The sequence below is a fragment of the Pocillopora damicornis genome, chromosome 4, assembly GCF_964200805.1.
Source record: "Pocillopora damicornis chromosome 4, jaPocDami1.2, whole genome shotgun sequence".
NCBI lineage: Eukaryota > Metazoa > Cnidaria > Anthozoa > Scleractinia > Pocilloporidae > Pocillopora > Pocillopora damicornis.
In genome coordinates, this window is record NC_142673.1 from 1,086,844 (window position 1) to 1,114,786 (window position 27,943).

Here is a 27,943-nt window from a genome sequence, read left to right on the forward strand (position 1 = left end):
CACTGAAAACCTCAGAAGCCAGTATTGTTAAAACTTCGGCAATCCTTGATTACCAAGACTCAGTGCGACTCCAGACAGCCTACGCGCACGGATTGGAAACTAAATAGCTCAGAACACTTCAAAACACCCAAATTCATTTATTCCTTTTGGTTTCATGTTAGGAAGTAGACCTTGGGGTATATATTGCGGTTTGAGAAGATGGAAGCTAAGTGAAGTGGCGGAAAAGACATGATAAATGAAGTAATCAGTATCAGAGCGGACTGTCAGCATAGAGCGCTTTCTTTTCTTCGCTGATTGGTCAAAGCGATTGCCCAGGGAGCGAGCGTAACTCTAGGTAATTAGTCAGATCAAGAACAGACTGAGCAAAAATATAAATCGGTGGATCTTTTTTTTCGATCGCAACACCCTAGTTACGCATAGAAGACAAAAAAGCTAGTTAAAATTTCCATTTTTTAAAAAAGGAAAATTAGTTTTACGTAAAGTGCATAATATTTAATGACTCGGTATCGTTGTTACAAAACAGATTATATTGTTAAGTTATTTTACTCCCGAAATTAATTGTGACGTAAGATGGCTGAACTTGGAGTTAATTTTGACAGTGAATTTTCTTCAAGAAACGTTTGGGTAGGGATTGCTTTGTGACCAGTAAGAACACTTGACGCGAAAATGGGAGATTCTAAATTAAAATCTAAATCATTCATCAAAAGCCATTAACTTCCAGAAAAGGCTTAGCCGCCAAAACCTCAAGCTCTTAAATGTTTAGCGACCTTTCATAGACCTTGTGGCAAACCGACATAGTTCTTGGTTGAACTCGCCAAAGTGACTCATCGGCATTGTAGGTTTCGCTATTGATGTTTTTGTTTTTTCGCTTTTTTATGTGTTTTGACTTAAAACAGAGCGGCAAGGTGAGAGGTTCCCACACGCGGCTTTCGATGATGTAACAGGCGGCTGTGTCCCAAAGAAAGGCGTAAAGCGAAACCACCCAAACATGAGAGCGTACTCGCACGTTGAATAGACGACGACAAGAGGTCTTGAACGTATCCGTCTGACGGAGCAAGCTGACAAAGAGTTTGAGGTTTCTTATCAATTTGTGTTTGAATAAAGTCAAGTGTAGGGTGAGACAGCTGAGGTTCTCCCGGCTTTGTGAGCTTTTGCATGTACATCTCTTGCATATTCTACATTTCAGCTCACTTAAAAGTGAACGATCACATAAAAAACACGACAATCTATCGCAACGATGGTTTTTATTCAGAAATTGTGTTATTTGCACACTCCGTATAATTATAAAAAATGCTATCGTTTGAGGTGGGAAGTCGTCCACACCGCTGTAAAAAAATAGTCCGCATATCTTCCATTTTGGCTCGTTCCCAATTTCAATAAATTAAATTTATTTGCCGCCGATAATTAACTTAATGTCAGCAAAAGAGCGAAAAGTGTTTGTTGAATAATCTGAGAATCTAGTTGGTAGTCAAAGTTGAGATTCTATATCTGTTTTTTCGGAATTTTTTTCAATTTTGAGCAAAACATGGCATTTCACATTTCATGGATATGGTACGATTTCAAAAGAACTAAAGAAATTAACCAGCTGGTGATCATAAATCTTAAACACAACGTTTATCAAGCTAGAGTACCATCTCCAGTTGTCACCACCGTAGCTCGAGGTGCGCTATTTGGCGCTCTATCCTGCACCATAACCTGAACGCTCCCAGACGGACTATTCCCTCTCAAGGAAGTGGAGCTGTGTGCATGTTCTAGAGTTTGATGACTCCTTTGGAGCCGGAAGCGCCGCAGCTCCAGTTGGAAGCGATATTGCCTGTAAGATCGTTGAATTATGGTAGCAGCACGGATTTCCTGAATTCTTTTCAACGTTGTGCTTTCCGTCTGAGTTTTAGCACGCTTTGGAAAAGCGCTCACGAAATGATGTTCCATGCGGGACTTCATTAACGCGAACGCAACCGAGCCTTCTTCTTCAATTTCGCCGATAATTCGTCGCACCAAAGCCTGCATCACATCAAAACAGTGAATTCTGTCCCCTTGTTTGATGGGAATATTTAAGTGAATGCAAGCAAATTTGTTCGGCTGCGGTATTCTCAAGGGCTGTTCGAGACCGTCAACAAAGTCGGACAACTGCGAATAAAGAATGTATTGGGTTGCATTCGGGTCAAACCGCTCCCAGTGAGTATAAAACATTTCTAAATCATCATCCGTGATTCCGACTTCGTCCTGTTGATGAGCTTGGCTTAGATTCTCTAAAATAATGGCTATGTACATGTTGATAATGATTAGAAAAGTCGATAATATAAAGGTGAAGAAATAAAGTATTGCTAGCCATGGTATTCCACAGTTTCCATTTGGTTGCCCTAGATAATTTTCATCGCAGTCTGGAGGTTTTATTAACAGCGGTTCTAATACATCGTTCCAACCAGCAGATGTGGAAAGACGGAACAACAGTAACATACTACTGCCAAAAGTCTCGAAATTCACTAATTCGTCGAGTGCGCCTGTCTTTTTTACATAACCAAACGACGACATTCCGATGATGGCGTAAATAAACATAACAAGGAAGAGGAGGGCTCCGATGTTGAACAGAGCAGGTAGAGAGATCACCAAAGCAAAAAGAAGCCGGCGAATACCACGTGCGCCTTTGTAAAAACGTAGCAGCCGTCCAATTCTGAAGACACGTGCCACGCGGAATAAACTGGGAGTGACTATGAAGCTGTAGTCAAGATATTCCACGATAATGCCTGAAACGAAAAGAATAAGAAAATCAATACCTGTACATGCATATGAACTTACTGAGTGGTTGGGCAAAATAAAGGGGTCTCTAATGCCCGCAACATCAGAGGCAAGAAACCAATCAGATTGTGTAATGCGAAAACTGCTTTCGGCACATGATATCGCAATATAAAAACCAAGAGATTATAATATATTGCACAAACACAACAGGAGAACATCGTTTGTTTTGCTCGAAGAATTCAGTTCGGTAGTGAAGCGAATCAGTTCTCTTCAGGCAAACTTGATACCCAGTTGCTTACTCAACTTTGACCGAGTTGTTCGTTCCATCAAGCACTCACTTAGCGCTCTCTTCATGTCGTGTCTAGGCTTTCAATTTCCAGGGAAAAGCTTCTTTCAAATCTTAAACAAACTACGCGCACGAAATGCATGATGTTGCCCACTCTTAGGAAAGGTTCACTAAATGAAAAGATCACCACCTCACCGCGTATTGTGTGTGCGGTCTTAGATTTTCAAAGATAACTGTCTCGAAGAATCTAGAAACACGATTTTTTTCCCTTAATTAAATATCAAAAGAACTGAGACTCTGAAAAACACAAAAAGCAACATCATAAAGTAAACCGGCCACACGTTTTAGAGAAAGTTTCTAATCTAACTCTAGAGGTGATTTTTTCAATATTGTTTCACGGAGGGACTCTTTGTCTTTTTTATTTTTGAAGGGTTAGCAGTTTAGGAGTGCACACCTTCTTGTCATGGTTCGGATTCTTTAAAAACGCAGTTTCCTCGGTTTTCGTAAAATTAGCGAAGTACACATCTGTGGCTTTTTAGGGATTTTGCTTTCGTAATGCGACCAAATTTCAGCCAAGAAAAAAACGTTCGTCGCGCGACTAATTATCAGAATATATGTAAAAAAATTCGATAGATTCAATCGTAATTTAGAGTCCTCGACTTGCTTGCTTAGCTTCTGTTTCCACGTGGGATTGGAATTTGAGTGCGGTTTATGTGGTGGAATTAACTCGAATTAAAAATACCGCCCTTAATTTCAGAAAAAGGAGTCTTTAAATTGAGACCTTAAATATACGGGAAAGGCACAACAGTATAAACAGAAAACGAATATTTAGACAACGGAGGGAACAGAACTAAATATTGTTGAAGTACAAAAGTCGTTAAGAAAGATTTTTAAAACTTGCCACACAGCACCACGGTACCAAGTCTAATATCAAATTCGCCTGAAGCGAATTCCACCACCAGAAATAAAAATATATAGACTTCCGTTCGTTTGAAGTGCCGGAAGACAAAACTAAAGGAAAACCAATTTGACGGTGTACAAATATTGTGCATAAAGGCGAAAGTAAAGAGCTGTATAATGCTTCCCGCAATGACAATATCTCAGCTCACACATAATAACAACACGAATAGGTAAAACCCAGTAAATATTTTCACGCCCATTGAAATATATTCCAAAAAAAAATAAGAGCCATAACATTTTATTTTCCAGTTACAACATGCAAGTGAAAGTAATACCATGAAAGCTATAAAAGGGGAGTTAAGTTTCTTAAAGATTTTTTCCTTCCGAACTACTCGGAAAATACTTATGGAGTACCTACCCCACAGGTTTGATATATATAAAGTCGTATCAGTGAATACAAGATCATTGATTCACAAAAGAAAAATGACAATAAAAAGGCGTTTCATCGAACGATTACGAAAGCGTTTCAGCTAATTCTTGCAAATGTTCACATTAAAAAATTGCCCCCTTGGAACTTTTGGCATTCTATATTGCTTGACTAAAACGTTTCGATAGACAAACGGATATACATGCTGGAAGATTCTCTTACGTAAGCTTACCGCAATCCCGCTGAAATTTATCCTTTTAAGCTTGCCGCCATCAATTACAATTAATTATTATAAACCACCAGCCAGATCTTATGTATGGGTCAAAAAGAAATCAATGGTCAACCACAAAACTTGCTTATCCTTCACTGGTGTCATAAAAAACTAAGAATTGACAGCGTAAGCTTATTATGAGATGTTGAGATGATTGTATTCGCCAAAGAAACATTTTTAGACAGGACTTAAATGACCGGCAAACGCCTTCACACTCTCTTTCACTTTTTTTTTTCTTTGGCGAATACAATCATTTCCCCCCAATTTAATGTTTCATGGTGTTTATAACTTGAAATGTTCACTAACTTCAGGCAACTTTGTTTGGGGAAATGGAGGAACTTTCAAGCAATTTATCAGAGATAAAGAACAAGATTTCAGTTTGTTATGTCCACTTTAAAAATAACAATAACTTAGTTTGTTTCTGGCAAACCAGAGGAGTTAAACGAAGTCTATAAAAACTCGAGTGCAACTTTTCTCACCAGTTTCGCCTCTATGCGAAAGAAGATAAGTCAAGCCAAGATTTAAACGTGTGTTATTATAACTCTGGCAGGCTCCTTACCTATAATAGACAGTATCACAATGGTGAAATCGAAGATGTTCCATGGCTGTGTAAAGTAATGTAGACGAAGAGCAACGATCCTGATCACAGCTTCCAGAAGAAATATGGCGGTAAAGACGAGATTTATAACATGTGAGGACCCGAGAAAAATCAGGATCACAGTTAAGGAAAATATAAAAACCTTCTAAACAATGATGTATTCTTAACTTTTCAGATTCCATGACGCAACTTTTAAAAATAGTTATATTTAGGATTTCATTGTGATCATTAAGATCTAAAAAAGATCAACAACGTGTCTGTTATCAGTTCATGTTGAGCTAAAAAAAATGATCATTCTCCGAGGCAAGTTCGTTGTGTTTTCATTCATTTGTTTCAAGTAATTTCTAATTAATTGTCTAGTCTTACAGTGCGCTCCTTGGAGTATACCCTTCCTATTTCACTGTAGCATGCTCCCGTGTCAGTCAAACCGCTAACCTTACGTAGCACACCGTTTTCTTGCAAAAATTGTATTTAATGACGATTTATCAACTTGACTGTTCAACATCTTTTTCAGAGCTCATAACTGTAAAAAGGATATTCAGTGTGAATTGGACTTCTTCACTCTGACCATAATGTTGAATCATCATAACCAGCATGTTGAGACAGATCATCGCCATTATCGCGGTTTCAAACCTTGAGCTGTGAATCATATCGAACACTTTGGCCTGCCATCTCACCTGCAATAACAAGACAATTCACTAACCCTCACTCTTGCGTCTGTATGCGTCAATAGGTATATTTTGTGGAGTCTTCTGTTGAACGATTCGCATCAAAACAGAACATTTGTTAAAGGTCCAAGCTCTAAATTGTGCTGCCAAGGTTTTTGTGGTGAAGCTTGAGAAGCTACAAATTTTCGGCGAAGGCTTTACAATCGTGAACGAGTAAATGCCTCTAGTAGGTGAAGCGTTAACCTGCCCGTTTACTTCTCGATTCTGATTTTAAATTTCGATAAAAGATCAGTTTTTCTTGAAAATCCCATGTGCAGAGTGATACGAGGCTTATCTGACGATTCCTAATTAGCGCACGCAATCATAAAACGCAGATTTCTTATTCTACTTTTGGCCAGACCTATGCCACGACCTCAAACAAGTTCACACGAACTACTGACCCCGGGTCTACTGATCATTTTCTTCGGTTTCTTGTTCGCAGCTTTCTTCAGAGTGTTGAACCACGCCTTCTGGGACGGCGTCAGAAAGATGTCAAGCGCTCCGCTGTCTTCATACTTTAGAAGAAACAAATTCATCGAATTATTAAAAAAAAAGTTTCTAGAATAAATCCGTGACTTTTCTCTTCATCGTCACTAGAGCTGAATCGATGAATAGAACAGAGCTAGAATTTGGAGTAAGTAAACAAAACTGATGCGTTTTTTAAATTCGCCACACGAGATTCCCTGTTCCAGCATAAGTGACTATGGAATAGTATTTATGTCAAAGCTAACCATTGACCAAACAATGCCATAAAAAGTTGCAAGAAGTCGCTTTGCTTCCTTAATTTTCACACTGTTGAGCGTTTGTTAAGCATAGTTTCTACACTTCACAAATACAGCAAAATAGAACAAGAGCACCATCATACATATAATCAGGAATCAGAAGAGCGATGGTAAAGCTTTAATTTTTACCTGTTTTTTCAGTCGATTGAAGTTGTCGATTATAACTCCGATGAAAAGATTCAAGGTAAAGAAAGAACCGACGATTATAAACACAACGAAGTATAAATAAGGAATGAAACGGTGCTGGCTTTCCGGCTGCTGTCCAACCTAAAAAGGAAGGACAAGAAAACTTTTCTTTAACTTTAATTTGTAGAAATATCGTAAAACAAAACGGTTGACGGGGATTTTTTGAGATCTAAATCATACCATCGTGTTGCAATACAGCCAATTAAAAAAAAACTTAAAAATCACATCGACTTCTTAAAAACTGGAAGGCAGGTGACGCAATGTTTTTCCCCCGGATAGAACGCTTGCATGACAAGATCAAACAACATTTGCGACGGAAGTCTGAGCCAGCTCACGAACCGAAGGGAAACGCTTGAAGCCAAGGAGCGTAGAAAACATTCCTACCTCTCTAGCGTCTACTGCGTCTCTCATGATCTCCATCCAACCTTCAAATGTCGCCTGTACAAACACAATGACTTAGTGTCAAGTCTTGGTTAAATATTTGATGGGAAGGAACGGGAGGGTGGAGGCGAACCTCATGATAATTCTCCCAGAGAAACTTACTGTCTTTGTTATTATAAATCGACACAATGGACAGTGACTTCCTGCGGAGCGTCAGATCTTGATTCGAAATTTAGATTAAACACATTATGGAGTAGCAAATGGTTTCATGTGAGTTTGTTATTCCGTTTCGGAAAGCTTTGAGCACCTCTAAAATACCAAATTGAAGGGACAGTGATGTTTTTAATTTTTTTCATGCGCACAAGAGAAAGAGAAGCAGAGGTTGTAACAGAACAATATGTTGAATGTTTGGGGTGTTTTGAAGTGTTTAAATGTATTCGAACTAACTATACGAACTCACCACTTGAAAAAGAGCTATGAAGCCATTCGCAGCGTTGTCAAAATTGATATTCGAATTTACCCAACGAAGTTTAAGCCTATCACAATCCGTTTTATTCTGCACAATGCTGATAGGTAGCCTTTCCCCGTTGCTGTCGATGCATTTGTAAAAACGCCCTCCGAAAAACTGTACACCAACAATGCTGAAGATCAGCCAGAACACCATGCACACCAGTAGAACATTGCCAATTCCAGGGATTGCAAACAGCAGAGAATTCACCACAACCTTTGTAAAAAATAGTCAAATGGATTTCAATCAAAACAGGATCAATTTACAATTAATTTTCATGGATTTGATTATCATCAATGGCTGAAGCCCATTACCTTCATACCCTCCCAGCGGGAAATGGCTCTCAAAGGTCTGAGGGCCCGCAATGTACGCAGGGAACGAAATGCCGCCAGGCTACTGTCACCATCTGTAGTTTGATTCGCTACAACGGTGAGTGACATCTGTGAACAAATGATTGACATGTATGTTGTTATTATTAGGTTATTATTCTCACTATATAGGTAAGGCAGTTTTAATTTCTGACAAGATGACTGACAGACCAACTGAATGAATGATTGACTCCCTGACCAACAAACGGACTGATTGACAGATTGACTGGGCGCTAAATAACAGACCGACTCACTCACTTACTAACTCGTTAATGAAATGAATGAATAAGCGACTGAGTGATCAACTGTTTGAATGAAAAACTGACTAGCTAAAGAATTGACTGACTGATTGACTGATTTAATAATTGAATTAAAGCCATTGGCTCATCATTATCATGAGTAATCAACTGCCAAGAAACTACAGTTTTGTTTAGTCCAACTTTATGTTATTATATAACATTAGATCAAGTTTTATCCATTGAGACCAGAAAGTGAGAAGAAAGATATATCTATTCATACATCTAAGGGATTTTCTTTGACACAAAGCCGTTTTTAAACTATTTCTTACGTTTTTTAAACTTTAGTTTCTCAAGTTAGTAGCCATAGCTAGGAAATTACCAACTCTCTTTCAATTCAACATTTATCCAATAGTTTACACATTTTATTTTTTTTAAAAAAAAGTTTAAAACGTTTTCGAACTTCAAGTTTCGGACATATGAGATAAGCTACGTTAGAAGAAAAAGTTATTATTACGAAACATTAATTGATGATTATCGATTTTATATTCTTACAGAGTTTAGTTCTTCAATAGATTCAACAGCCGTGAGAATGGATATCTGAAAAAAATCAATATAATTGAAGTAAAGCTGTCAATTAGGGAGAATGATAAATAAGAAAAAAAAAAAGAACTAAAGATCTATCTCGTAAATATATTTTCTCTGCAAAGTTAATCTTCAACTCATGCATTCCACGATAAAAGTGTTTGCAGATTTGAAGAAAAAAATTAATAATATGAATCTCAAAGAAGTCTCTTTTATGATATTTACTCTTTGAATATCCATAAATGAAATGTTCATTTTACAATTAAGTTGATCAAACGTATAGAATTTTAACTTACAGCGACAATGACCACATCTAAACAGTTCCAAGCATTCTTGAAGTAAGTCACTAAGCCTAAGCCGATTGTCTTCATGATAAATTCCAAAGTGAAAACCACTGCAAAAACGATGTTTAAATAATCCAAAACTTTTTTCAGTGTTGGTTTCTTGTCCAAGTGGATGTCCTCAAAAATCTGAAAAGAACATTTTTGACTGAGGAAGGCAATCTTTAAACATGAAGTAAGTAGGTTTCGCAAAACAGCAACTACAACTTCTGGATATTGAGATTATTTTAAACTAGTTAAGGTATTTCATCCTTTGACTGCAGAGTTTTGAACACTCAGTAATGTTTCTTTATCAAAGATGTGGTTTGGAACAAATGATGGAAAGTACATAGGCTATGCAGTTAATTGAACAAATTAACGACAACAAGAACATAATTCTCCCGATTCGTTCAAACCAAATGACGCGAAGTTAATTTGCTTTGTCTGTATTAAACGGCTAAAGACTGTTTGCAAATCAAAAATGTTTCAATGCATGAGTAAAATTGAGGAGCGTATGAGAGGGCAAAGTGTAGCAACCTCTTTCTTTCTTTCTTTCTTTAGAATATCAGCGCCATATCACTGAACTTCCGGAAAATGCCCCTAAGAAGTCTCCAATTCGAAAAATCCTTCTCTAAGACCTTTTTATATTCCCCATAAGATCTCAAGCCTCTTCTCTCAGCACCTTACCAGTGTTACGCTACTAGCCACGATGATCACGAGAATGGCCCATTCGAAATACCGATGTTCGACAAATTTTTTGATCCTATGACGCACGTTTCTCCACAAACGATAACCGCTGGATCGTTTCCACATAGCGATGCAGTTGCAAGTGCAGCGTTTCGTGCAACATGGACAGCATTCTTGCACCTCCGTCATGGCGGGATCAGCCGGCGGGTCAATCTGGGTACTTTCTCGCGGGCTGGATATGGCTGCTGACGAACGAGCTAAGCTTAATACTGTGCTCGAAGTTATGGAGTCCTTGTTTGCTGCTTCGATTGCGATGGAAAGCTGCAGACGAAAAGATAACAAAGATTGGTTGGATTCGAGAAGGTCTCTGCGTTTTATGGTATATACTCGCCTCCCAGCACCTGATGATCACGCAGATTTGTTTGTCTAATCGCGGGTTAACCACCGCTATTGTTTGAACACTAGACGAATCAAATCAAGTAGCGAGTTCCGTCAAATCTAAATGAGACAAACCATCGACGAACGGAGAGAGTATATCGTGAATCTTGTAAAGTTCAAGGGGAACTAGCATAATCGAAAAAGAAATAGAAATTTACTGTAACAGAGTCAGAGTAAACAGAGTTCCAAGTTGTCTTTCAGTAGCATGTTGGTGGATTAAATAGAAGATTCGGGTTATGCTCTGAGCTTCTGCATTTATTTTTTATTCCAAGCTTTCGCCGATCCACAGCATAGTCAGGGTCGATTTAAGTAAGTAACAGTGAGTAACACAACCATATTTCTAAATGGTAACTTCATACTATGCCTGTGGCACTAACTGCTAAAAAGTATAGAATCCAGTGGCACTATGAACACGACTTTCCGATTGATACTTTTCGATCGTGAACTTGAGATGTGCTAGCGCTGAGCCACAGGATCCTCGGAATAATTTGACCATCTAATTCAAATCATTTAACCTAACAACTCATAATTAAAAGCCTGGTTATTCATGCAGCGCGTAACACAACCATACTTCTGAAAGATATTTTCATAGTATGCCTGTGACACTCACTGCTAGAAAAAAGAACCATGACCCAGCTGAATCATGAAAAAAGTATAATAGCCACACCAGACTATTTCATAAATATCCTTTTAAACTCTTACTGGTTTTGACGGATTTTCTGTTTCATTTTTCTTTGTTTAGCCTGTTTGTTTTTAATAATCATCGTTGTTACTATTGTTTCTTCGGTAAGTAACACAACCATACTTCTAAAAGGAAATTTTCATAGTATGTCTGTGACACTTACTGAATGAAACATCAAGTCCAATGTTTTAGGAACTGAGTGCTACGTTTATAAGACATCACACTGAGCTATCTCGCTGATATGATGGGTCTTTTCAAACTCTTACCCGTTTGACAGTGTCTCTGTTGAGTTTTCCTTTCTTCTGAAAAGCTGTTACTGCATTCATCAGCGCAGGAGTACCATTAAGAACGTCTGTGACAAAGTAAAGGTAAAAGAGATCACTTGCTAACCCTGTCACAAAATGATGTTTCAGCAGGTGAACATATTTCTTAAAGATGATTTACCTCCGCTCTCCGAGTTTCCCTCTGGTTTTGGTCCATCCTCGCTAAGGGCCTGGGAACCAAGTGAAGGTTTGACCTGCGCTTTCCGCTGGATCACACTATTTAGGCGCAGAACTCTGCTGAGTCGCTGGACCCCTTGAAAAAACCTGCTCGGTTTAGACTCCCCCTTTTTATTTGCGTCATCTTTGAGGGACTCGCGAGCAAAGGCATTAAGCAGCAGTGCAAGAAATAAGTTTAAAACCTGCAAAGCGAATTTCAAAATTAGGAAACGTTGTTTTTTTTAACATAACCACATACATGCTTACTCAAAATAAGCAAGTAGTGAATTTCTCGTACGACTCACCAAAAAATTTCCGATGACTAAAGCTGTCAGAAAGAACAAGAAGGACACGGGGCTCGTCGCCCGCATACTATCATACAGCGGTTCTATCCATTCTCCACAAAGTACTCTGAATATCATCATGCAAGCGTGACCAAAATCGTTGAAATTCCAGCGCGGAATATCGCCGCCGAATTTCTCTTCTGTGTAGACGCTGCATAAGAGAAAAACACTCACATTATGTCCAGTTCATTTCATGTCAAAAAGTCCATTCAGGAAAATTTGTTTTCCATATTACCTTCCAAATAGCTGCATTCCGACAACTGCTAACATGTACACAATGATCCCCAACACCAAGGTGAGGTTACCAAGCTGACCAATGCTACTGGCGATTGTTCTTAGTAACATGTTCATTGTCTCCCAGGACTGGGCAAGTTTGAAAACACGCAGCTGAAAAAGACAGAAATTTTTAAGTCAAAGGAAGAAAACTTTTACTGGCAGATTTTGGTTCCGCCACAAGTATTCTTATATGTTTCAATACGACAAACTAGATGTCCAAGCTTGAAATCTGAACAAACCTTGCTAGTTTTTGATGAGAATCAGTAGCAAGTAGTTCGTTCTTAAATAAATTTCAGACTCGAGATAAACATAACTCGTTTTTTTAAATGAACGACCATTCTTTATTTGAGGTCCATAATTTAACTGAAAATGTCGATCTCGCCTCCACGACGTCCATCAGTCATATTGGATGTTACATCGAGAAAGCACCGTATAATAAATTAAAACTCACAGTTTACAAATGTTTGAGTATTCGCTGAAAAGCAAGGATGAGCTTGAGAAGCTAAAAAAGGCTAAAAAGGCTTCTAAGAACTACTTACAAGTCTGAAAGTCCTAAGAACACTGAGTCCTGCTCCTTTGCCGACAACAGCGAGCTCGAGAATAAGGTCCACAACGCTTATTACCACAATGAAACCGTCAAATATATTCCAACGACTTTTCACGTAACCTCGTGGACCTAAAGAAATCAACTTCAAGACCATCTCCAAGACGAATACAAACGTGAAAACCTAAGATTAAAAAGATTCATACCTTTAGAAAACAGCAGTACGATTCTCGCCGTGAACAACTGAACTTTTTGCTATAACTTTGGCTGCTTTCTCAGCCTTTTTGTAAAAATGAATTAAACAGGAGCTCTACTGACAGAATTCAATTTTCAAGCTCATTCCTAGAAATTAACAGCGGTAGTGGAGCGTAAGGAGAGGGGTAGGGTAGGGGATTCATCGCATACCAAGCCAAACGTACCTTCTGACTCAATTTCCAAAAATGATCTTGACTTTGTCCGATACGTTCTTGATCGAATTAAAAATGCACTTGTTCCAAAAAAAGAGTCCCACATCATTGTTTTTGACCACTCATACTCCTGATTAAACGATTTGTGAGAAGATAAAGGCATTGGATATTTTGGAAAACCAATTTAATGCTACACTAGTGACACTTCCCGAATCGAGACAAGCTACAGTCCCTTTGCCTTCCTCCTTTGCTCCTGAAAAAGTTGTTTCGTAAAAAATAACTGGACAAGTTCAACTATACCTACCATATTCCCAACAGCCAGAGCTACTCTAAAGTTCTCGTTCATTCCATGATATTCCAAAGATAAAAACAAAGTATTTACAAGTATACAAAATGTAATGAACATATCAAACAAGGGATCCATCGTCAGCTTAGAAATATGTCTTTGAATCTTTTTCCGTCTTGACAACTCTTCTTTCCTGTGTTTAGTGTCCTTTTTCTGGGGTTCCAAACTCGTTGAAGACCGGGGACTCACTGTGGGTGATGACGCCGTAGATATTCCGGGTAATTTAACTTTTTTCATTCCGTTACAATCATCTCCATTCGCGGAATGATTGTCATTGTCTAATGTTTCATTTTCGCTAATGATACTCAAAGTTGTCGTCCATGATGGTTTTACTTCTAAAAATCTACTGTTTGAAATTTCACTAGCTTCTGAATTTGAATTGTTTGGTGAAGACGAAAGTTGTTTGGATCGAGTAGCAATTGAGTTAGCAGGCGGTAATCGTATCTGTGTGTCTTCCTTGTTCGACGTTTTCACAACGGGAAAATTTTCATTTTTGTCCGTGACAGATGCATGCTCTGGCGTTACACTCTTCATTTCCGTCGCACGTGACCCACATGGTGAGTAACGCAAACTTGTGTGACTTCCATCAAGTTCACTAGCATTATTGACTACCCTAGTCTCGTGCGATTTTGATACAGTGCAACTCTTAAAACAAGGAGCACAAAGAGAGAGCTTGCATTTTGTTACCAGGGTTTCTGGTTTTGACTTTCCGCTCTCGGTCAGGAGTTTTGGCACAGCTCGCCCGTGAAACGAATAAGAGGAGACAACGGCTTTAAGCTCTTCGTAGTTTTTGTCCTGCAGCAAAAGATTAATAATGGTTATTAATGGTAAAACTCTAGGAACTAGAATCTGATTCTGAGAATAATAGAAAACCCACTTGGCCTGATGAATGCGTAAAAGAAAACTGGTTACACTCTCACGAAAACGGTATATCATAATTTTTTGTACCAGCATTCAAAACACTGGACAACGTAGGGCCACCGGAACATATCATGACTGCACGTCATCCAGTTCTAATCCCTTGACGGCCCGTTCCGCTGGGCAAGGGTAATGGAGGCTCTGTGACCGATACTGCACATAATACTCGTACAGAGTTTGTTTGATGTACAGTGGGGGTAAGGGTGCGCAGTGAGTTGATCATTACATAACACCTTACCCTTTCTTGCATAGATACAACTTCTTGTTGATATGAGACGGCCACCACGGCAAGGACCAGATTGATGAGATAAAACGAACCAAAGAAAACCACGAACATGAAATAAAAGACATACCATGAACCCATGGAGGCGAGAACCTGTCATTGGAACAAATGAAAAATTAACAATAAAACAATCGAATGGAAAATTTAAAAAAGAGCGCTTCTCAATTGCATGGTTCTTTTAAATCTAGAAAGTTAAGTAATCAAACTGTCCGATCAAACTACCAATCGCGATAAAGTTTAAGACGAAAGGAACAAGTAAAACCCATTTGAAATACATACAACTGGCCTTAAGTGCGGAAATATGCGAGAAAACCAATCGCTATTGATTTTTAGCTTTGCACCTGATTGGTCAAGAAGGGCACAATTTTTCTTGACCAATCGCCAAGTGATGTGAGGTAGGTGATACCTCCTGAATACTTTTTAGTCTTGAAAGGAGGCACATTTAAAAAAATAAGTTTCTTGACTTGTAACAAGATCATGGAGCCTCTAACATTCTTTAATCATTCAGTAGCTTTGGGAAATCGTTTCTTCTCCTAGCTGAAAGCTTAATCTTTCGCAAATAGACCCCAATACTGTTATCAAGTTTTCCATGAAAATTTACAAGTACCCATCCACTCTTTTGGGTATTCAAGTAAAGTACCTTTCCTGCCAGCAAAGATATTGATAAGATACCGTGACTACCTAGAAGATATTATGAAATCAAACCAGTTGATATTCTCTTGTATCACACTGTGGACTCACATAATTGAAGACATTTTCCCAAAAGTCCATTGTAATAAGTTGAAAAGCAGTTACCAAAGACCAGGCAAAGTTATCAAAGTTAGTGTAACCATAGTTAGGATTGTCACCAACAGACAAGCATGTATAGTTAGCCGGACAGTGACTGAAATGATACCAAAACAAAACAGTACAGAATTAAAAAATTGTATCTTCAAGTTGCTTTAAAGTCAAAATGTAGCTCTAAGATTATGTCGTGATGCACTAACCGTGAGCCTAAGCCAACCATGATTACAACACGATTGAATTTAAACTTGTATAGCTGAGGAACAAACTAGCGAAGTTAACGTTGCTGGTAAATCTGTGCTATTTGAATTTTTTTAAAATTAATTCGAGTCGAGCTGACATAAAAGTCACAAGCGCCCAAGCTACCATAGGGTGTTACTAGGATGAACAAAACGAGTTCTTCATTTTACCCAGCAGTTGATGCATTTCCACAAACCATTGGCCCATCGATGCTACTTTTGAACCAAACACCTGTGGAAATAAATTTGAGGTTTTCTTAGCATGTAATCTATCGATTCACAAGTATTGGACTATGTAGGGCCGGGTCAATGGGTAGCAGTGTGCGGCCTTCATCAGACTTCAGCCACCGTCAAAAATTACTCAAATAAAGTTGATTCCTTTTCTGTGCCTACATGCGCCTACTATCTGCAAAATACTTTAAAATGGCTTTTTGTTTGGTGAAATGGAAACTCAGGCTAAAGAGCAAGCTCATTTGCTGAGGAAAATTGTCAATTCTTCCAAGAAAAGGAATCTCCTATTTGAAATGAACCGCTCATATTTGATCACTGCGTCATAGTAAATGCGGTCTCCAAGTTTATCAATAAAGGTCACCTGGTCTCATGACCTTTCTTCACCTAAAAACAAAACTAAATCAAAGAATTGTCATGATTGGCAAGTGTCACTTACTTTCATTGGCTATGTACCTATTGTAACCAACAGAACCTAATGACGGGGGGTCGTTCACGCACTTGTTTCTCAGCTGACCGACAAAAAGTTGCATCCCAACCAAGGCAAATATGCACAGGAAAAACAAGGTTAGAATTAACACGTCAGATAACATGGTCATCGACTTGAGAAGAGCGTTCACCATTGTCTTTAATCCTGTCAAAGAAAAACAATTCGTTCAAGATTAATCCAAAACAGCTTTGATTTTCTTTAAAGGGAGAACCTTTCAACTTCCTTCAGCAAGACATTAGATGCTTAGAGCCCACGCTGTCTTGAAGTTGAAACTTAGGATCCATTTAACATTAATAAAAAAAACTCGCATAAAGTATATCGCCTGCCTCACCTTCTACCGTCGAAATGGTTCTAAGAGCTCGAAGAACTCGAAATGTTCTAATGCCGGACAAATTGTAGACATTTGGTAAAAGGGTGATGTAACTGTTTAGGAGAAAAGAAAAGAAAAGAATAAACTTGTAAACCATTGGCTCTCCAAGAAACGACTTCATCTTTATAAGTGAGCAGCATTTGACCCTCTGACCTCTACGAGTGACCAACATCTAATTTCTCCTTTAATATCATCAAGTAAACGAGAAGAAAGGAAATGATTACCAACTAGAGCAGCTCTTAATTTTGATACCAATTCTCTTTGTCAGGACCTTAAAAAATTTATAAAGAACGGCAAGAAGAACATGCTTACTGATGTTAGGGTGACGAGAGTAAAGAAATTACACGAAAAGCCTCTTCATTAGATAGGAGGGAGGTGCAAACGGTGTCACAAGACTGTAGGTCATAAATGTATTTAATTAATAAACCTATGTTGTTAAAAACTACATAATGTGGTACTTACCCCAAAATAACAACAACGAAATCTAACCAGTTCCATGGGTCTCTAAGATAGGCAAATTTGTGCATGCAAAATCCTTTAGCGATGATTTTAAGAATCATTTCAACGGTGTATATGGCAGCAAATACATACCTAGAAAAGAGAAAACATAGATTGATATAGATGAAAATGATACTAAGGGACAGTTCACTAAAAGCAGATCTAAAGGGTAATATTTAAGTTAGTTATTTCCAAATGACATTTATACTAATGGATGTTTCGAGCGAAAGGCTCTGAGCAGGGCTAATCTAGGGTCGATAAAACCAAATCAGTATCCGATTACACATTCAGTTTTCCGCGTGACGCCATGCGATACTTAGACAAAAACGTTTGTTGAACACTTACTCTGGTTCCTCTGGAGCATTCTTTAAGGCGAGAAAAATACAATTTATTATTATGGTTAGAAGTATAAACAATTCAAAAAATCTATAGTAAAGTTAAGGAGATTAAATGTGTTTAACCCATTGTCGAAACCTAAAGGATTGCGCCATACCCCAAAATTCTATACTGAATTATATCAATTATGCACTACTACTGAGGTTTCATGCACGATAAAATAGTTTAACGCAGGTGGAAATAACATTTTACGAGTTTATTTACATTGTAAAGAATCCAATCGTGCTGCTTAATATCAATATACAACGACACGTTTAATTCAATTAAAAAAATTTCACCCAAAAAGCAACATTGATATGCCATAGTCTTCACCCCTGCCATTACAGAGTATGCACAAAAGTTTTATATTTATCGTGTCCAGAGATTCCTAAGGGAAAGGATAGTTGTCTTCATGAGATTTTACAATGAACCCCGCCATTTGTGATTAACTCGGTAAATTAATGAAGTCTTAGAATTGGTTCACCGCAGACGGCTGTTGGTGTGATCTTCGCAAAAATCATTATAGGAGTCAAAATTTCTTTTTGATTGCTCCGAATTGTTCATTGAGAAAATGAGAGATGGAAAAAGGGGGCGAAAACCTTATGAAGTCACATATAAGTGGCCAGGCTGCTACGCAAGATTCAAAATGGCGGCGTCCGCAAGGAGAGTCTTAACCTCATTTGCAGATGATTTTCGGAGGGTTAGGAACTTTTATGAATCTCAAAAATCAGCCAGTGGCACAGTTCAACGCTGTAGACTTCTAAATAGTGGAGATAGAAGTCATGGTTTCGAGAATATGTTTCTTCTCTTATGTTCTATTTACAAAGGATACTGATTCGTAACGAGAATAATTATTGCTTTCCGCACTGCATTCAACGGTCCAAATAGATAAAGTGATTTCTCTTTGCTAAACCTAAACACGTATTGTCTTCCTAGTCGGGTGGCAATTATCACAAACGTCTGAAAAAGAAAAAATTAAAATGAGTTCAAACATGTTTATAGCAATAACAACGGCAAAAATGAGCTCTTACATTATTGCTATTTGCTATTAACCTAAAATGAACTGCAAAGCTAAATAGCAAAGCATATCTTGATCTAGTCTTTAAGTGAACGACAAGATATTAATTTTTTTCGTTTGCAGAAAACATTACTCTACTGTCGTTGCTTTTCACAAATTACTTGATTGGTATCGGAAGTAGAGATTCCTTCGGGTTTCATGAAAAGGTCGTTTAAGAAGAAATCCTGTGTGATATAAGTAAAGGTGATCTAAGTGAATCATCCGTAATGTCTGTCACAATTTAGATTTTTCTTGCAAAGGTTTAAAACAACCACGCAGACAAATTTTTAATGCGACGAATGAAATTTATGTCGACGCTTTAACTAACTTTGGCGTCTTTGGCGCATGCTGTGACGTACATGAGTCAAACTTAGTCATCCGTCTTTTAACTAGGTTTGACTGTTACACTCTAAAAGCCTACGTTCATCGAATGCTCACCAAAAGGAAAATTTAACAGTGTTGTTTAGCTCTGACGTATTTTTGAGAGGCAGTCGTTCATTAGCCACACTCACCATATTCTTATTAATAAACCCTGCGCTGGTTTCCCATGCCATCGTTGTGCATTGTTGTATCGTGTGCATTGTTCATGTTTGTGTCAAATGATAATCACTGCCAAGCATATAGAAGCTTAAAAGCCTGCTTCAAAACCGAATGAAAGACCACTTTACATCGGAAGCTATTGAAATCTAAAAGAGGTTACGCTGGGTGGTTTGGGGTCCTTTCAAAGTTGGAAAACCAGATTCAATTTACAGGGAACAACAGAATATTTGTTCGTGAAGTTACTCCAAAAGAGGCAATGATAAACCAAAAAAAACCCCAAGGATGGCTGAGGATGGAGAAGAAAAACCTGATTGCAAATGGCTATGTAGAAAAAATTGAGGCAAGTTTTTCAAGTTACGCCAACCGCGATCACGACGAAGTCCACAGAGGCAGAGAACAGCCGTAACCAAGCGCTGGAAAATTATCCGACCCTGTGTCGATTGCGGGAAAAGGCGCGAAATTTGTGGGACGAACCTATCTTTAAAATTAATTAATTTTATACCACATTTTAAGCTTTAGCAAATGTAAACCGTGTAAATACAATTAGACAGAGCCCTTCAACAAATGCCGACAACATTCAGCTTTTTATTTCAGTATCCGAGAGGAAGCTATAGCAATAACAATTTGTAAAATATAGGAATAAATATTGGATTAAAATCTTTAGTACGATAGCTTCATAGTGAAATCATAAATTTTCATGGTTTTATCGCATCGATAATAGTGCTTACGACATAAAGCTATAAGAAGTCATAACCATTTGAATTATTTTCTCAAGCTTTAGGAAATGGGTCAAAAGTCGGATTCAATTGATCTTCCTAAAAAAGCAGAACAAGATACTCGACCACGCAAGACGAGCTGCGACGAACGCACGGCGAGATGCATACCGTGTACCCTTGGATCAGAATGATTTTCTTTTTTAACAATATCGAAAACATTGAAATGTTCTATCATAGCCATAGAAAACAGTACAGTCAGTTATGTTTATAAAGTGCTCGGTTTCCGCTCATATCATCTTAATATAGTGTATTTTTATCGTGCTGGCTTTCTTCGATTCTTCGCCATGGGAGCTGGCTAGTTTACCGTTAGTTTATCATTTTGACTTAGGTTCTCGGAAAGTAAATATCAAAACATTAACCAAGGAGTTGAACCCGTGAGTTTTTTTTTTTTTGTTTTTTTTTTTCATTATTCCTCTCGATATTAAAAGTTACGAGTTTGCATGTGAATTACTCACGGAAACCACAGGGTCATCTTTTTTTAGAGGAAATGCTTATGAATATTTCACAATTTACGGACGTATTTCATTTGCATGTGAATTCTGAGTCTAAATTATCAATTTCTTTAATTGTTTTATCTGAAAGGCCTGTCGGAGGCAAACCTAACTCGTTGTGTAACCATTGTCGTCCTGAAGATTTTCTTGACACATGAACAAAATAAAAGCTGAATTTCATTTGAATTACCAATATTTTTTGTAAGGATTTGTAGGGATTAAGTACCCAGCGTAGGTTCCTTGTCAAAATGATTTAGGATCAAGCAAAATGCTTAAATATTAAAATCATGGAAGACGTTTAATATTCCCTTAACAACATTTAACAGTTATTTCTGCGCCAAGGCCTATAACACTAACTTAATGTCGTTAGCCAGTAGCACATTAAAAGTCGGCTACACCGGAAAGGTTTAACTTGAAAAGCAAGATTGTTTTCGCTCAATTAACAAAAATATTGATGATTTTATTCCAAGAGGATTCTCTCTCGGAAGTCTTTTGACACCGAAATTACTCTCACGCGCTCGTCAAAGATTTGTTACCTGCGATATGTGTTGCGCTTTGGTCCGAAACGAATCATTTAATTTAATGGCATTGCTGGGTTTAATGAACAGGATTTTAGTTATTCCTACCAATCGCAAAAACGAAATATTTCATTTCCTTCGCTTTCACGAAAAATTTTGTAAATGACATATGTTGTATTCGAGTACGATCGCAGGTGTCTGCACCGTGTTTAAATCAATTTCTTAAGAAAACATTGTTTATTTTCAGTAATAAAAATACAACGACAAAGATTACTGAAATGCCTGCAATTTATACAGTTTTAATTCTAACCAGAATTTCTCAAGCAAAGGCCACGCAATGTTCACTAAAGTTATTTGTACTATCGGCAGTTAAAAAAATTAAATTTGACCGATATGATTCCGCCGGCCTTCCTAGATAGCTCTCTACAATTTCAAACTTGAATTGTCAGGGACTGGAATTCTACGGCATCGAATGGCCCAAGATTATCGCGACATAGGAAATTAATTTTCGGGGAATCTTAGCCATTAAGAATTAGTTTCGGTGTCATGTAGTTTACCGAGCAGAATTAACGATGATAAATATAAAAATTTGTAGTTCTCTACGATCTCTTCAACCATCCTTTGATTTGACTTACTATGGAAGGATGTTCTGGGCTTATATAACATGAGGTGAAAAGCGACTGATTCTCCATAAACAAGTAAAGAGGAAGTGTTTATGTTAAACTTTCTTTATACCAATATTTAACGAATTTGTTTGACTTACATTTGTTTGAGGGGAATCGAAGTCCTCCAGGGGTTGATGAATATATTCGGGTGATACTGGTACAAAGTTGTGGCATGTTTGTGATTCACTTGGGCTTGAATTCGGAGAAATTCCGTTAATAGGTATCCCAGATGAGCTCCGAGTGTTAACCTCGCCGCTGATTTTGGCAGAAAGAGTTGAAGACTTTGGTGATATTCTAAAACTGGCGCTTGATTTCATTGTGGTAAAGACGCTGAATTAGCATTTTTAAAATGCTTCACGCAGAGGAGACTTTTTCGAGCTTATGTTCTCAGTATCTTATATTGCCGAAGGACACTGCATTTATAAAATCAACAACGTTTCCCCCTTCCACTGCATCTCAACAAACAAATTAAAAGCATGCTTCACGTTGAGACGGCGGTCGTACAGAGCTATTATAAATACATCGTCGCTAGATCATCAACACAGATTTTACCGTTTCGAGCTGCAAGCACGACATACAACAGACCACTCCAAGACTCGCAAATACCTTCCTTTCGCCTTTGCTATTTTAACTGTCAGGTTTTAGAAGCTGTTGGACTTCTGTGCAACTTTGTGGTTTATTCACAGAGATTGTTTGGTGTCAAGTGAATATGACGTATCTGGTTCTAATCACCAAGGATACTTTTGTATACGTCGCACCTGCCTACGTCGGAGCAAACTCGAGCTCGAATTTCTCGCCAATCAAGAAATTTAAACGAATAGATTGGACCGGAAGAAAGAATATTGAATACTTTGGACTCCATTGGGATAGCAAAAAAAATTCTCCGAGTTCTCTACACTTCCTCTTCAACAAAAGAGCTGGTGAGGATGAACTCTACTCGAATTGAGCACGCGCTCGTTAGTAATAGAATTCGAAAAACAATTGCATAAAAAAAGGATAGTGAAGTAAAGGATCGATGAGCCTGACTTCGACAATTAATAATCAAGAAAAAAAAAAGAGAGGAAAGGAAATGGTGAATTTGTATGACGATGTGAAACCCTTCTGCAATAAATGGATTCCTCACTTCTAGAGTGACGTAAGTCGGCAGATATAATTATTTCAATATGGTAAAATTACTAATTTGGCATTCTTCCATAGCGGATTGTGTTTCCTCGGTGAGTTGAAGGCATTGACAAACTGAATCATCATCGGATCACAACAGGATGAAGAAAGTAATTTTTACTTTCAAGCAAAGTCTGATTCTGCGAAGTGATCGATGACCAGCTTTGCGTAGAGTTCTCTTACGTTTCCAAAAAGGATAAATGGATCAAAACAGATTAAAGACAAAATGAAGCCAAAAAATCCTACATATTTATCCACTTGCGACTGACAAATAATTACAGGCATACTACTGTTCCACAGGCTCTCTAGAAAACTTGTGAAATGGTTATATTCTTAAAATGCATAAAATAACATTGAAGACAAGCTATAGTTAGACTTCACCTGTTTATCTTTGTGCAATATTTAAATTTTAACAACCTTTATGACAGCCGTATTTTAACTTGATGGAGCTGTTGATAAATTAACGAGAATCTTTTATGCTGCTCTGGTCGGAGGTGTCAGTGTGTAGGGTAAGTTTCGCCGCTGAAAACTAACTAATTACGCATCTTCTCTGACATTCGTCGCTTAAAATTTTTCAGGTTAAAATTGTGTTGAAGTGACGTTAAATTCTCATACTTTTGCACGGAAAATTTGTTATAGGGGTAAAGAGAATTCGACAGTTACATTTTAAAAGAACAAAGAGCATCAAAGATATTTTATACGACATATTGGCATCAGCCTACCACCAAATCAAATTCTGAGATCTGGCAGAATTTTGTAACTGAATAGCTCCGTAATTTTGTACTCAAAGGGCTGTTGATAGATATAAACAGATGTCTTACGTACTTTGCGGCTTCCAGAAAAGCAAACAGTATCGAGTAACATGCTTAGAGGAATATTTCCCATCGGGCACTTCTCCATTAACGAGCATGCATTTTATCTAGACAGCGGCTGCTCAAACACTGCTTTCTGGATTCAGATAGAACTCAAAAGTGAATCTCGGAACGGATAATTTGAAAAAATATATGATTATGATGATAACAGAAAAAAAAATTCTAGACTGTGTTAATGGTCATTTCTTTCTAAACAACTGATATACTCGTTTCATGTACTTGAGCGAAAAAGCGGAAAAGAGTTATGATACTCATTTATTCTGAACTGGTCTAAATTTCTTTTAACGGTAGTCAGTTGTCACCTTCTCGTTCAGAGGTTGAAGGCAGAAATCTCTTTAAACAAGTGAAACCCGATTATACCTTACCCTGAGCCTCAACTTTAACCACAAATTGCTAAGTCTCATTTTGAAGAATTTCGTTTGATCACATTTCGTTTGTTACGTTCGCCCTTTCTCCAAGGACTTGGTGGGGGGGGGGGGGGAAGGAGGGATGGGGGGGATGGGTGGAGAGTATTTGAAAACCTCTCTAGCTACTTAACCAAGAGTTTCCCGGGTTGATAGCTTTTTTCATTAAACATATTTTCCACAACAGTCATTCAGCCCACAACCCAACCCAAGGTCGAAATCCTGAAATCCTTGCATTATATTATATGACTTTTAAACCTTACCAAACGAAATAAATTCCTCATTGGAACTTATTCGAGTCTGATGTTGTCTCTAAGTAGTTCTCCTGGGGTATACTGGGGTATAGAGATACCCCTGAGACACTCCGGGAATATCCCCATAAAGGTTGAATCTTTTAAATGGAGCAAGTTTTGAATTTAATTCCTCTAACAGTCTGATAAGTTGAGGAAGTCCAAAGAAACCACCCGTGAACAAGACATGCCACCTTTTCATGTTGTTTACATTACACCAGCCTTACTTTATCAGTTTCCTCTCTTAAAGTGATGATCGCTTGATTCCTGTCAACTTCAAGGCATAACTCACTAACGTCATACATTCCGTGAAAATATCTTAAACCTCACGCGGTTTACCCTCAAGGCGATAGCAACCACACTCTAGAAGTCGTTATCAAAGCCAGGCCCGGATTTTGATCATCGATAACCCAGATGAAAACCCAAGTGTAAATATATTTCAGAAATTAACTTTCTGAGGTAAAACTTATTTTAGTCTCTGCTCATGTCTTTGTCGAAAGAACTGTCATCTAACGACAGACGTCAGCCATGTCAGTAATATTGTACTCAAAGTGCGAACGAATAAAAAAAATTCACGTACACCTTTGTTTAAGATCGGATAAAAAGACTTGTTACCTTCACCAGCATATATCTCCTTATAATCACTCATAAACGTGCATTGACAAATTTTTATCTTTCAATTCATTTAGCAAGTATGCAATTTCACTGAGCCAGTGCTTTTGGCTTTCTGTTCAAGCTGCACAAAAATTATTCGCCAAACCAGTAGGAAACAATAATTTGTTAATGTGATGATAGCACAAGGAAGAAAGAGTATTGTAATTCAAGGAAACACGAGAATTCATACAAGAAGCCAGATATTTCTACACAACTTACTATATATTAGATAACACACAACCCTTATCAAGCACACAAGAAAGATGTGAAATTAATTAAATATCAGAAACAACGAAATATACCAGCTTTGTTTTTCAAATTTGGGCGTTCTCTATGTGGCGCAAGAAAACTTTTTTGTTAAATGAGACAAAAGCCACCCTTGACATAACGTTTTTCCAGAAAGATCGGGAAATAAATGATGTCTCGTTTAAAATATAACCTGATGGACGACATTCCAGTCGAAGCTAATTTAATTTGAACACTGTGTACTTAAATTATTTACTTCATCCAATAAATATGATCCGCTTTCGAAACCAACAGTTATTTCGCATGACATCACAATTTCTACTTCAAAAAAACTCCCCATAAAATATGTTTTCTTATCAAGAGAAAATATTGGGTAACTGCTCTCTCGTTTCTTATGTAATACTTGTCATGACTTAAAAATCAGCTTTTTTTTTGTTTCTTATCGCTGACACTGAATACGTATTTGAGTGGAGTTGACCGAATTTATGTCGGAGTACACGCAGAAATATCGTGTTTTGTGTAGAACCACAGTGAAATATTAGCAGTTACATCTTTCCTCAAGTTGAAAACACAGGACAACGCTAAAAAGACAAAGGCTTATGATGATGATAAAACCATAAACACAGGGTCTCCATGGTAACTAAACCTACGAAATCAATTTACAAGCGGAATTTTAATAACACAAATTTCACTCAAACACGAAACACGGACATCATACTTTGAACGGCAACAAAGAATTTATATGAAACATAAAGGAACGAATTTTCAATCATTTTATACATAGATTCGCCCAAGACAAAATATAAAATTTGAATAATTCGACCCCCCCTACAAATCCGACTCGATATCAGAGGATGAACGGCGAAAAAAAGTCGAATAAGATTGTAAATTCAATTCAAATATTTCGCCGATGAGTTTCACCCGAAACTGGAACACCGGCGTCACATTATGAGGAACACTTAGGCAACTCAAATCTCTCTGATATAGTTAAAATATATACTACTGTGAACTACGTCAAATCGCCTAAAATTCTAAAAACTAGTAATCTTGCTTAAAGCCGACTGCTAAGCCGCGGATTCGCTCAAGAGTCTTGTTCAAACGCAAACTTTTGTTTTGTAAGCCATCTTCAACACAACAAGCATGCAACAATAAACTTGACCGAAAATCGCCATAGACGAAAGTGACGACATGAAGATAGATATTTGCGCCTTGATTAGCCACGAGCGGGTAACGCTGAATAAAACAGGGAAATAATTACTGTTGTCAGTATTGTTACAAGGAAAGCCCAAACAAATAGCGCAGTGTGATCTATATGAAAATAGGCCCGCAGCTACAAAGCGTTGACGAAAACCATTCCCTGCACCGGATGTACGAATAAAGAAAAGAGAAACAAACTTTAGAAAATGGGACAGAAATTCGTAGAAATGTAAAAAAGCCCTGCACTCATCAAGGCACCTAAATTTCAACAGCTGCCAGAATAAATGTCGATATTTGTGGGTCCACTTATTGTCACCTTACTTAGCGACCGAAACTTTCAATACTAAATCTACCGCTCTCATTCACATCAAGTTATTCTCTGGGAACTATAAACTAAAGCCCTCAGCAAACCCGTAGACATTACAGAAACCAAAAATTTAGAAACGGAAGTTACTTACCTCGCATTCTGGCTCCTCTATTTGATGTTCTGCTTGATGTACTGTCGTTTCTGCTGTCGTGTTATCTACCGCGATAGCCGTTGCTGCCCGCAAAATGCCGGCAGCCCCGACCACTATCGAAGAACCTTTAACTTTTGACGGGACGGCTCCGTTTTCATCACCGTGCAGTTCTCTTGAAAGACTTGTCCCATCTTCGTCATATCCTTGTTCTGTGACATCAATGGATGGCTGTCCAAAAAGACGACTCGCTGGTGCCTGTTCGAAACCTGTGTTTGACTCGCTGCCGTCTGATCGTCCATGTAAAGATTTTAGTGATATTGCAGGGTATAGAGAAGGCAGTCTTACTCGTCCATTAGGCACATTTGATGCTCTTGTCCGCGAAGTGTTCCCCTGAGCTCTCGCAACGGCTGCGCTAGATATTACAGGCGCGAACTTGACCATCCTACCAGTCGTCAGTGTTTCATTACTTCAAGTTCATAACTGAGAATTTTCACTCAAGTAAGAGTAGGTCTCCCAGACAAGTTGACAAACGGAAAAAACATAAGTCATGAAGCAGCCTCGAAAACTCTTTAAAGTTGTTCCTCCAATTGATTCCTTCATAAACATCACGACCCGCGCGCCATGCATACAGTGCTAAACAATCATTTGCTGCGTAAAATTCACAGTAACCCAACTAATTCATGTTCAATTATTAAAGCCTTAAGTTCAGCAGGCAAAGCTTGAGAGGAACTGATGGACGTGGAGTGCTGTACGGAAGTCCTCGTTGAAAGATTCCGTTTCATGCAGTTATCACAAGGTCGATGTTGTGATGTAAAATCGTTAGCGGAATTTCAGCAAGTTGCTCTCGTGTTTAATGTCTTCGTAGCCGCTCTGACAACTCAGTCAGTTAGGCAGGTGGCTTTGGAGAAAAACTAAATTTATGTAAATGAAAACAGA

At 38.0% G+C, this 27,943-nt stretch overlaps 1 protein-coding gene and 1 long non-coding RNA gene across 3 annotated transcripts; one reads left to right on the plus strand and one right to left on the minus strand.

The window, feature by feature from the left end:
• On the plus strand, positions 1–1,646 carry LOC149046378 (uncharacterized). Its single transcript, XR_016185678.1, has 2 exons — positions 1–334; positions 897–1,646. It is a non-coding gene; the product is annotated as an uncharacterized LOC149046378 (long non-coding RNA).
• On the minus strand, positions 1,228–27,927 carry LOC113672650 (sodium channel protein 1 brain). Of its 2 annotated transcripts, none has more exons than XM_089203168.1 (26): positions 27,008–27,927; positions 18,511–18,638; positions 17,649–17,729; positions 17,268–17,396; positions 16,767–16,858; positions 16,385–16,579; positions 15,889–15,949; positions 15,437–15,578; positions 14,651–14,788; positions 13,453–14,289; positions 12,737–12,925; positions 12,157–12,308; positions 11,883–12,072; positions 11,543–11,780; positions 11,365–11,450; positions 9,979–10,299; positions 9,268–9,441; positions 8,942–8,986; positions 8,097–8,222; positions 7,735–7,998; positions 7,278–7,331; positions 6,837–6,974; positions 6,327–6,440; positions 5,755–5,895; positions 5,180–5,309; positions 1,228–2,744 (listed from the first exon to the last, which is right to left on the minus strand). In XM_089203168.1, exons 1-26 carry the CDS (start codon positions 27,446–27,448, stop codon positions 1,618–1,620), a joined length of 5,733 nt encoding a protein of 1,910 aa, XP_089059294.1. In that variant the 5' UTR covers positions 27,449–27,927; the 3' UTR covers positions 1,228–1,617. The 2 variants fall into 2 exon arrangements, with proteins under 2 accessions (XP_089059294.1, XP_089059295.1); XM_089203169.1 differs by lacking the exon at positions 27,008–27,927 and adding an exon at positions 21,824–22,857.
• Between the last annotated feature and the right edge of the window lie 16 nt (positions 27,928–27,943).